General features: G+C 45.7%; 1 protein-coding gene across 3 annotated transcripts in view; it reads left to right on the top strand.

Moving 5' to 3' along the window:
* Positions 1-12,426, top strand: part of PDE4B (phosphodiesterase 4B) — a 432,600-nt gene that overhangs the window by 272,768 nt on the left and 147,406 nt on the right. For all 3 annotated transcript variants that reach the window (XM_040360754.1, XM_040360756.1, XM_040360757.1), the window contains 2 exons: positions 21-91; positions 11,114-11,163. In XM_040360754.1, the coding sequence (XP_040216688.1) occupies positions 21-91; positions 11,114-11,163 (121 nt within the window). The remainder of the gene's footprint in view (positions 1-20; positions 92-11,113; positions 11,164-12,426) is intronic.

Below are 12,426 nucleotides of genomic sequence, written 5' to 3'. Positions count from 1 at the left end.
CTGTATCCATGATTTTCCAGGTGCTGGCCAGTCTGCGCAGTGTAAGGAATAATTTCACATTACTAACCAACGTCCAGGGAGCTCCAAACAAGTAAGTGTCTACACAATGGCATTTTTTTTATTTATTCCAAATAACACATCTCATAATGTTGTCTGTTCTGGAGACCTCATCTACAAAAAGATATTGATGAGTTCAGAGACAGGCAACATAACGGGAGAAAGGTCTGAGGGATAAAACATATTGGAACTTAATATGTACGGTCTGGAGGGAAGAAAGGAAAGGGCAGACATGACTGAAACCTTTAAATACATTATGGGGGGGATTACGTTTCAGGAGGTTCATTATGAAGCTGAGATCAAGAACACCGGACGGCGGGACCTCAAACTACCATTAGAGAGTATTATTTTACCCAGGAGAAGCTGATGCTCGGGAAAGACTTCCAGCAGCAGTAGAGAGTCAGACATCAGGAAGTGTATTTATCCAGTTGCCGATCACCCTATAACACTTTTACCGCTACAGGGCAGCGGCGCTGCGTAGGATCATGTCCACTTCCTGCCCGGCCTATAGAAAAATGACAGCCAGGCGGTGGTTCAGTTATCCTGACTGGGCGTCATATGACGTCCAGGAGGATAAGCCGTGATCGCCCTCACAGGGGGGGGGGGGCGGCAGCGCAGCGATCGGTGGTGCAGTGTGTCACACACCGCACCACCGATCTCAGTAAAGAGCTTCTGAGGGAGGCTCTTTAGTACGTGATCAGCTGTGTCCAATCAGAGTGTAAACAGGAAGAGCTGTTTATTGGCTATTCCTCACTCACGTCTGACAGACACGAGTAGAGGAGAGCCGATCGACGGCTCTCCTGATAGGGGGGTCTGTGCTGATTGTTTATCAGCAAAGCCCCCGCGCGGAAACCTGCTCAGGACCACCAGGGATGCTGCCAGGACAACTGGGGATGCCCACAAAGGACGCCCACCAGGTAGGCCACCCTGGACCACCTTGGATATGCCAATCAGTGCCCAGGCAGATGCCAATTAGTGCCCGTCAGCAATGCCTGCCATTTCCATCAGTGCTGCCTATCAGTGCTGCCTATCAGTGCTCATCGTCAGTGCTTATTGGTGCCGCCTTATCAGTGCCCATCAGTGAAGGAGAAAACGTACTTATTTACTAAATTTTATAGCACATTATGAAATACATACCTTAGGACGAAGCTGAGCGGGGTGGCATGTTCCCCCAGAGCTTCTTCAGGGTTCGAGGGCTCCGGCGCTGTGAGTGGCCAGAGCTGCGATGACGTCACTCCCACGCATGCACGGGGGTGCCTTCGGTTCCCAGGCAGGAAGCTCAAAAGTTCTGGCACGATACACCGGACCTTCAGAGCAAATGCGCTGCTGATGTTAGCGGCTGCATGCAGGGTGAATATCTCCTAAACATTTAGGAGATTTTCATTTTACCTACAGGTGAGCTTTATTATAGGCTTAACTGTAGGTAAAAATCACAAAGTGGGGTATACAACCGCTTTAAGTTTTCAAAATGCCTATTACCTTTTAAAAGGTGTAATAATTAACTATGTCCACTAGATGGCGAAGGTCAGCACTGAACGAAAAATGCTTACAGCGTGCCTAAATCAAAAAACAAATATGTAATATATTGCAACTTTGTGATTGTATATTCATTATTAAGCGCCAGTTCACACAGGGGCAACCCGACTTACAGCGCGACTTTGCAAGGCGATTTGGAGGCGACTTCAGCGTGACTTTGAGCAACTTACAACGCAAATTGAAGTTGCCTCCAGGACAGGTGACTTTGGCTGTGGCCAATCACAGAATAATCGGCTCTGTGGGAGGGAGGGGTTTGCCTGAGTAAACTATTTTCTTTTCCTGTAAAGGTGCTTCAGTTAAGATGGAGATCCGGAGGCGACTTCCATTGAAATCTATGGGTGCAAGTTGCCTAGAAGTCGGATTGAAGTAGTACAGGAACCTTTTCTGAAGTCGGAGAAACTTCAGTAGTGTGCATTAAGACGGCTCTCATTCACTTCAATGGAATTTCTTATGTCCAGCGACTTGGGGCAACTTGAGGTCTGACAAGTCGGATCCCAAGTCGCTGTAGTGTGAAGCGCCACTTATTCAGGCTTTTTTACCTTTATTTACACCTGGTGATTCATGGCCCAAATAGAGGGCCAGATCCTCAAAGAAGTTACGCTGTCGTATCTATTGATACGCCGCGTAACTTCTAGATTGCTCCGGCGTATCTTTGTTTTGTATCCACAAAACAAGATACGCTTGAAGCTGGGCTAGATCCGACTGGCGTACGTCTTAGTACGCCGTCGGATCTAAGGTGCATATTTACGCTGGCCGCTAGGTGCCGTTTCCATCGATTTCCGCGTTGAGTATGCAAATTAGCTAGATACGGCGATCCACGAACGTACGTCCTTTTTTCGGCGTATAGTTACCCCTGCTATATGAGGCGTATCCTATGTTAAGTATGGACGTCGTTCCCGCGTCTAATTTTGAAAATTTTACGTCGTTTGCGTAAGTCGTTTGCAAATAGGGCTTTGCGTAGAATGACGTTCACGTCGTAAGCATTGGCTTGTTGCGGGTTAATTTCGAGCATGCGCACTGGAATACCCCCACGGACGGCGCATGCACCGTTAAAAAAAAACGTCATTTACGTCGGGTCAAGACGTATTAACATAAAACACGCCCCCATCACATCCATTTGAATTGCGCGCCCTTACGCCGCCAAAGTTACACTATGCCGCCGTAACTTATGAGGCAAATTCTTTCAGCTACGTGGATCTGGCCCAGACTATTTAACTGGTTGACGACCAGCCGCCGCAGTTCTACGGAGGCAGGTCGGCTCTCCTGCGCGAGAGCCCGTAGCTCTACGTCGGCAGGCGAAGTGGCCACTGACTCCGGGCACCCACGATTGCTCGTTACAGAGCGAGGACCGGGAGCTGTGTGTGTAAACACACAGCTCCCGGTCCTGTCAGGGGAGAAATGCCTGACCGTCTGTTCATACAATGTATGAACAGCGATCAGTCATTTCCCCCAGTCAGTCCCCTCCCCCCCTACAGTTAGAACACACCCAGGGAACATACTTAACCCCTACCCCGCCCCCTAATGTTAACCCCTTCCCTGCCAGTGGCATTTTTATAGTAATCCCATGCATTTTTATAGCACTGATCGCTATAAAAATGCCAATGGTCCCAAAAATGTGTCAAAAGTGTCCGAAATGTCCGCCATAATGTCGCAGTACCGAAAAAAAATCGCTGATCGCCGCCATTACTAGTTAAAAAAAAATAATAATAAAAATGCCATAAAACTACCCCTATTTTGTAAATGCTATAACTTTTGCGCAAACCAATCAATAAACGTTTATTGCTTTTTTTTTTTTTAAGGAAAAATATGTAGAAGAATACGTATCAGCCTAAACTGAGGAAAAACTGTTTTTTTATATATATTTTTGGGGGATATTTATTATAGCAAAAAGTAAAAAATATTATTTTTTTTCAAAATTGTCGCTCTATTTTTGTTTATAGCGCAAAAACTAAAAACCGCAGAGGTGATCAAATACCACCAAAAGAAAGCTCTATTTGTGGGGAAAAAAGGACGCCAATTTTGTTTGGGAGCCACGTCGCACGACCGCGCAATTGTCAGTTAAAGCGACGCAGTGCCGAATCGCAAAAAGTGCTCTGGTCTTCGACCAGCAATATGGTCCGGGGGCTTAAGTGGTTAAAGTAATAGCAAAGCTGACCTGTAGTCACAGAAAAGGTTAGGGACCATTTTGACCTAAAAAACCATTACTGGTGTCATATGCTGGATTAACATTTACAGTAACTTCCATTTAATTCCAGGTTCTCCCCAACTGTTCCTTAGTAATGCTAAATAAGCAATTGGAAAGTCAAGATGTAATTGAGGGACACCATGTGCACCCGTGTGTGGGAGTCTTAAATAAAATTACCTGCTACCGAGAAACATTTCCTGAAGTCAATAGACATTCGACCCATTGGCTCCCACCAACAAACTGTTTTTTGGTTTAGTTGACATTTGTACTTTTTGTTATACAGTATTTGTAAACCCAACTAAGACTAAGCTTTGTAGTAGTAGACTAAACTGCCACTAGATGGCGACATTTCCATTCCCATCTTTGGTGATCTGTTATGCTGTTTGAATTCTGTGATATTAGGCTCAGTGTACAAAGCTAACATATCGGGATAAGGCTGCATTCACACCTAGGAGACAAGTAACGCCACGTACGCGGCATATTTTGCCGCGATTTCGTTTACTTTTTTTTTTATTTCATTTTTTTTTACAAAGAATTAACATTGCTGTCTATGGCCGAACGCCAATGCCGCCAGAAAAAAAGGGTCCGGGACTTGTTTTCAGGCGGCAGGCGGCAGGCGTTTCGGCGTGAGATGTGAACCATCTCATAGACAGCAATGGAAATTCGCCCCTCCAGCGTATCGAGCGTCGGGCGTTTTGTCGCCAAGGTGTGAATGGAGCCTAAGGGTTTGTGTTAAGTCAATAATACAAAAACTAAAATTAAATTAAAAGGTTTATATACAAACAGTAAAGCAAGGAAAGGGAATGAAGGAGATGATAAAAAATTTGGGTTAACCACTTAACCACCCGGACCAAAATGCAGGTAAAGGACCTTGCCCCTTTTTGCGATTCGGCACTACGTCGCTTTAACTGACAATTGCGTGGTCGTGCGACGTGGCTCCCAAACAAAATTGGCGTCCTTTTTTCCCCACAAATAGAGCTTTCTTTTGGTGGTATTTGATCACCTCTGCGTTTTTTGTTTTTTTTGCGCTATAAACAAAAATAGAGCGACAATTTTGAAAAAAAATGCAATATCTTTTACTTTTTGCTATAATAAATATCCCCCAAAAATATATAAAAAAAAACATTTTTTTTCCTCAGTTTAGGCCGATACGTATTCTTCTACATATTTTTGGTAAAACAAAAAGGCAATAAGCGTTTATCAGTTGGTTTGCGCAAAATTTATAGGGTTTACAAAATAGGGGATAGTTTTATTGCATTTTTATTAATTTTTTTCTTTTCTACTACTAATGGCGGCGATCAGCGATTTTTTCCGTGACTGCGACATTATGACGGACACATCGGACAACTTTGACACATTTTTGGGACCATTGTCATTTTCACAGCAAAAAATGCATTTAAAATGCATTGTTTATTGTGGAAATGACAATTGCAGTTTGGGAGTTAACCACAAGGGGGCGCTGATGGGGTTATGTGTTCCCTGAAGTGTGTTTACAACTGTAGGGGGGTGTGGCTGTAGGAGTGACGTCATGGATTGTGTCCCCCTATAAAAGCGATGACACGATCGATGCAGCCGCCACAGTGAAGAACGGGAAGCCGTGTTTACATACAGCTCTCCCCGTTCTTCAGCTCCGGGGAGCGATCGCGGGACTCCAGCGGCGATCGGGTCCGCGGGTCCCGCGGTGCCACTCCCGGAGCTTCGGACCGGGCCGCAACCCACGGCTGGGTACTAGCAGAGGACGTACCTGTACGTACATGTGCCCAGCCGTGCCATTCTGCCGACGTATATGTGCAGGAGGCGGTCCTTAAGTGGTTAAGGACTGGAAGGATTTGCCCCCTTCCTGACCGGGCCATTTTTTTGCGATTCGGCACTGCGTCACTTTAACTGACAATTGCGCGGTCGTGCGACGCTGTACCCAAACAAAATTGACGTCCTTTTTTCCCACAAATAGAGCTTTCTTTTGGTGATATTTGATCACCTCTGTGTTTTTTTATCTGTTGCGCTATAAACAAAAAACGACACAAAAAGACCTTTATTTTACTTTTTGCTAAAATAAATTTAGAAAAAATATATATATATAAAAAAAAAACACATTTATTGAACAGTTTAGGACAATATATATTCTTCTACATATTTTTTGGTTAAAAAAATCGCAATAAGCGTATATTGATTGGTTAGAACGTCTTCAAACTATGGGATAGATTTAGGGACTGTTATTCATTTTTTTATTGTTTTTACTAGTAATGGCGGCGATCTGCGATTTTTAGCGGGACTACGACATTGCGGCGGACAAATTTTACCCCAAATGACACTTTTTGGGGACCAGTGACATTATTACCTAGATCAGTGCTATAAAAATCAATGTAAAAATTACACTGGCAGTGAAGGGGTTAACACTAGGGGGCAGGGAAGGGGTTAAGTGTGTTCCCTGGGTGGGTTCTAACTGTAAGGGGGATGGGCTGCCTGGGACATGACAGAGATCACTGTTCCCAATCACCTTCCCCTGTCAGAATGGGGAATCACTTCTGCCTCTCTGTGCAACGATCGCGTGTCGCCGGCGGACATCGAGTACGTGCAGCAGGAGCGCCCCACCCACCCGCAACTGTGCAGGCGATTTACGGACCGCTGCCAACCTGCTGCAGTATATCTGCGTGAGCTGGTCAGCAAGCGATTAAACAAAAATCATACGATCTGGTATTGTACGAGAACATTTTAAGTGTTTGTCCGATCGGATTATATGGGATGAACAGTCCTGATCGGCTCTCGAAATCTCTGTACTAAAGATCCGATTATCATACGATCGATTGGAAAGCGGTATTTTTCATCCGATTTTCGGATCGTGTGTGTGGGGCATAAGACTAAAGGGGTTGTAAAGGTTTGTTTTTTATTTTCTAAATAGGTTCCTTTAAGCTAGTGCATTGTTGGTTCACTTACCTTTTCCTTCGATTTCCCTTCTAAATGCATTAAGGTGAAAAAACATCCGACGGTACCCTCCCCCCCACCCCCCGAACCCCCGTTTTACTTACTTGACCCCTCGGAAGTCCCGCACACGTCCATGTGATCCTCTTCGGCTTCCAGCCTGGCCGTGATTGGCTAGGCTGGACGGATTGATGGCAGCGCAGCCATTGGCTGGCGCTTATGTCAATCACAGCGGAAGACGCGGCGCACCGGGGGGCGGGGCCGAGTGATACAGTCGGCGGCTATGCCCGCCGCTGTATCACGGGAGCGCGCTCGCAAAAGCTTTCCACCATGCTCGCTCGCATGAAGGTGGAAAGCTTTTGCGAGGAGGAGCCGAGACAGCCTCCGAGGGACCCCAGAAGACTGGGTTCGGGGACACTCTGTGCAAAACGAGCTGCACAGTGGAGGTAAGTACTATAACTTGTTTGTTATTTAAAAAAAAAAAAAAATTGCCTTTAGTGTTCCTTTAAGCTTTGTAGTAGTTGACTAAACTGCCACTAGATGGCGACATTTCCATTCAGATCTTTTGTGATCTGTTCCTATACTGTGATATTAGGCTCAGTGTACAAAGCTAACATATCGGGATAAGGGTTTGTGTTAAGTCAATAATACAAAACACTAAAATTAAATTAAAGTAAATTAAATTAAAGTAAAGCAAGGAAACGGAATTAAGGAGTTGAATAAAATAATTTGGGTTAACTAAAATTTTAACTGCAAATTTTACGATGAACAAATGAATTTGGAGTAACTAAAAAAAATTTCTGTGGCCCGGATTCAGATAGCCTTTACGCCAGCGTATCTATTGATACGCCGCGTAAGTGCTACGAAGCGCCGGCGTATCTTCTTTCTGTATTCAGAAAGCTAGATACGCCAGAATTTCCCTAAGATCCGACCGGCGTAAGTGTCTTACACCGTCGTATCTTAGGCTGCATATTTACGCTGGCTGCTAGGTGGCGCTTCCTTATATTTACGCGATGAATATGCTAATTAGGTAGATACGCCGATTCAGAAACGTATGTCCGCCCAGGCGCATTTTTTTTTCGTCGTTTACGTTAGGCTTTTTCCGGTGTAAAGTTACCCCTGCTATATGAGGGGTATCCTATGTAAAGTATGGACGTCGTTCCCGCGTCGAGTTTTGAAAATTTTACGTTGTTTGCGTAAGTCATTCGCGAATAGGGCTGTACGTAAGTTATGTTCACGTCAAAAGCAATGACGATTTGCGGCGTAATTTCGAGCATGCGCACTGGGGTTCTTTCACGAACGGCGCATGCGCCGTTCAGAAAAAACGCTGGGTCACCATTCATTTAAATAAAACACGCCCACATCATCCCCATTTGAATTAGGCGGGCTAATGCCAGACCACAGACGTTACGCCGCCGTAACTAAGGGCGCAAGTTCTTTCTGCATACGGAACTTGCGCCCTAATTTACGGCGGCGTAACGTATCTGAGATACGTTACGCCCCGCCGAAAGATACTTCAATGTATGTGAATCCGGCCCTGTGACTTGTCTAGGCACTAGAATCACGTCTCTAGTAAAAAGCATTTTTTTTATTTGGCAGTTCAAACACAAACAAATTCAATAATAAAAATGTATTAATTAGTAAACAAATAGTAAAAAAAAAATGCTATGGAAAAAAAAATGCTAAGGGAATAAAGGAGTTTCCAGAGACTAACTAGGATTTAAGAAAGGGGCAAAAATATTATTTTAAAAGGTTTTTTTTTTTTTGGGCCAAATGAAAGAGCTTAGGGATGGGGATATTCTCGCCTTGGGTGGCAGGGGGCCATGTAATGGCACTGGGAACATACATACATGGTGACAACGAAGAGGGTATTTACCACCACTTTGGAGCGACTTCTTTTTCTCTTTTTTCTGCATTTACAGTGCCTTGAAAAAGTATTCATATACCTTGAAATTTTCAACACTTTACCATGTTACAACCAGTGTTGCCAACCTACCAGATTGAAATTTACTGACACAACACCCAAAATGTACTGGCACAGCCAAGTTTTTACTAGCATTTCCAAAAGTTACAAAATGACAGTTTTAAGTGCAAATTTCAGTATTTAGGCTACAAATAAGTACAATATGCTCCCTTGCATCATGACATCACACGTCACGCTCAGGCACCACCTCCGCCAGATGCGCCCCCGCCGGTACCACCCAAACATACTGTGGCAGGCACTTGGATGGTCTCGGATGGCTCCGGACCTGAGCTGCGCATTCGCAGTTCTGAGCCAAACGTCACTGCCATTTTTTTCACTGGCAACCTTTTACTGGCAGGAGAAACGTGCCCGTTTTTTACTGGCTGGCAGTAAAAATACTGACGGTTGGCAACACTGGTTACAACCAAAAATGTAAAAAAAATGGGGGGGGGGGAATTTTATGTGATAGACCAGGGGTCTTCAAACTACGGCCCTCCAGTTGTTCAGGAACTACAATTCCCATCTTGCCCAGTCATGTCTGTGAATGTCAGAGTTTTACAATGCCTCGTGGGATGTGTAGTTCTACAACAGCTGGAGGGGCGTAGTTTGAGGATCCCTGTGATAGACCAACACAAAGTGGCACATAATTGTGAAGCGGAAGGAAAATGATAAATGTTTTTCAACATTTTATTTACAAATAAATATATGAAAAGTGTGGGGGTACATTTGTATGGCGCCCCCCGGAGTCAATACTTTGTAGAACCGCCTTTCTCTGCAATTACAGCTGCAAGTCTTTTTGGGGATGTCTCTACCAGATTTGCACATCTAGAGAGGGACATTTCTGCCCATTTTTCTTCTTTGAAAAATATCTCAAGCTCTGTCAGATTGGATGGAGAGCGTCTGTGATCAGCAATTTTCAAGTCTTGCCACAGATTCTCAATGGGATTTAGGTCTGGACTGTGACTGGGCCATTCTAACACATGAATATGCTTTGATCTAAACCAGTGCTCTCCAAACTGCGGCCCGGGGGCCAGATGTGGCCCTTTGTCTGCCCTTATCAGGCCCTTGGGGCACTATTCAGCTAACTGACACCAATGATTGGGCACCATTCCCCCTACCAACCCCGTCAATGGGGCATTATTCTTCTCATTAATATCAACAGTAGGGCACTATTCCTCCTATTAGAACCAATGATGGAGCACTAATGCCAGGGCATTATCAATCTCTACTCTTATTGGCCACAAGTTGGCTGCCCTAAAGCCCGAAGGTCACTAAACTGGCCCCTTGCTTAGAAAGTTTGGAGACCCCTGATCTAAACCATTCCATTGTAGCTCTGGCTGTATGTTTAGGGTTGTTGTCCTGCTGAAAGGTGAACCTCCACCCCAGTCTCAAGTCTTTTGAAGACTCTAAGGCCGGGTACTAACGAGCAAACATGTACGATGAAACCGGTCCGTCGGACCGTTTTCACCGTACATGTCTGCCCGAGGGCTTCTGTACGATGGTTGTACTAACCATCGTACAGAAGTCCGCGCGTAAACAATACGCGGGGCGTGGCCGCGTCATCGCCGCGACGATGACACGGCGACGTGGGCGGGCCTGCCATTTAAATGCTTCCACGCATGCGTCGAACTCATTCGACGCATGCGAGGGACGGCGGGCGCTCTGACATGTACGGTAGGTCTGTACTGACGACCGTACATGTCCGAGCGGGCAGGATTCCAGCGGACGGTTTTAAAACACGTCCAGCTGGAGGGGCTCGCGCCTACACACGACCAAACATGTCTGCTGAAACTGGCCCGTGGACCAGTTTCAGCATACATGTTTGGTCGTGTGTACGGGGCCTAAGGCCCTGTACACACGGTCAGTCCATCCGATGAGAACGGTCCCGAAGGACCATGGTCTATCACATAAAATCCCAATAAAATACATTTACGTTTTTGATTGTAACTTGACAAGATGTCGAAAATTTCAAGGGGTATGAATACTTTTTCTAGGCACTGTATTTGTGTCTTTATATCTGCCTGGAGTTCTGCGTTAACAAACATAAAGGGGGAAGATAAGAGAAGTTCGTTGTTAGGATTTACGTACACTATAAATACCATATAGATCCATGCGTTAGATTTCAGATCGCTATGCCGTCACGCGGCTGGTTTTACCAGGACTTTTGCTCACAGGGGAACTTTCAATGTCGGAGTTTGTACAGCAGTGACATGGACTCGCTCCTCTGATGGTGACACAAATCTCGCTGCCACACCTCACATACAAGAGCACAACAAGGCCTTATCTCCCGCCGCCCGTATGATAACGCGTCCTTTTTGGGTCTATCAGCGTGTGACATACAAGGAGCGCAGGATAAGATGTAGAGTTACGCTGCTGGCCGTGTTTGTTTTTGCTTGACAGATGCGTTATTCCAGATTCTTTTGAAGTTAATCTTTGTTTTGCATTCCTTACAGGCGATCACCTATGTCCAACCATCCCCAAATCAACAGAGTGAATATACAAGGTCAGTCATTGCGACAGTTTTCTTTAACCCCCCGTGTCTGGGTGTTTCACCTTTTTTATGTGATGGATGTAAGACTTGTGCACAACGGAAAATTTCATTTAGTTTAATTTTGTTTTCATTCGTAAGATACACACAGTAATACCTTGGATTGCGAGTAACGCGGTTAACGAGCGTGTTGCAATACGAGCTATTATTTTTTTTTTAAATCCTGGTTTGCGAAATGAGCAGGATTCAAGCCTCTGCAGTGTGCAGTACCGCATTTGGCCTAAGGTGCGGGGGCGTCAATGACATTTGGAGCCGTTCTGGAGTGTTTCCGAGCCTCTGAGTGTTTTGCAGTGCACCCGAGCAGCTTTGAGTGTCTCTGATTGTCTCCGGCGCCCCCCACCTCTGGCCACATGTGGTACTGCATACAATAGAAGTCAATGTGGAACAAATTATCTGAACTTGCGCCCTTAGTTACGGCGGCGTAATGTATGTGTTGTACGTAAAATGTCCGCTCGGACGTACAGACGACCGGATCTATCTGCTGGAACTGATCCGCGGATCAATACCAGCGGATAGATCCGGTCGTCTGTTCGAGGCCTCACACTAACGAGTCACATGACACCGGGGAGGGAAAATGGCTAATTGGGCCCAATTTGGACATTTTCACTGACATTTCTTCAGTGTTGTCACATGAAAAGATAGAATAAAATATTTACAAAAATGTGAGGGGGTGAACTCACTTTTGTGAGATACTGTATATGTGACAAATTACTTAAAGGATATGATACTGATACATTATACCGTATTTATCGGGGTATTGCGCGCTCCGGCGTATAGCGCGCACCCCTAAAGTGGACCCGCATTCCTGTGGAAAAAAGATTTTTGTACTTACAGTTTTGGTGTCTTGCGCGGCGTCCATCGGCGGCCTCGTCGGGTCCGGCAACCGTCTGCGGCTTCGGGTGTCCTCTTCGTCAGGTCCGGCGTCCTTCTGCGGCGTCCTCCCCGCTCGTTTCCTGCTTTCCCGCGCCGAGTTTCAATACTGTGCCGGCATATACCGAGCGCAGTACACTCATGTATAGGTGGGCAGGTTCGGCTCCTCTCGCGCTCACGTCCTGTACGTCCAGGACGTGAGCGCGAGAGGAGCCGAGACTGCCCGACTATACACGAGTGTACTGAGCTCGGTATATGTCGGCGCAGTATTCAAACTCGGCGCGGGAAAGCGGGTATCGGTGTATATCGCGCACCCACGATTTTGCCCTGATTTTCAGGGCAAAAAAG

This window comes from Rana temporaria, chromosome 7, assembly GCF_905171775.1.
Source record: "Rana temporaria chromosome 7, aRanTem1.1, whole genome shotgun sequence".
NCBI classification, from domain to species: domain Eukaryota; kingdom Metazoa; phylum Chordata; class Amphibia; order Anura; family Ranidae; genus Rana; species Rana temporaria.
Note: the sequence above shows the minus strand (reverse complement) of the source record. Positions and strands in the feature narration are given on the sequence as shown.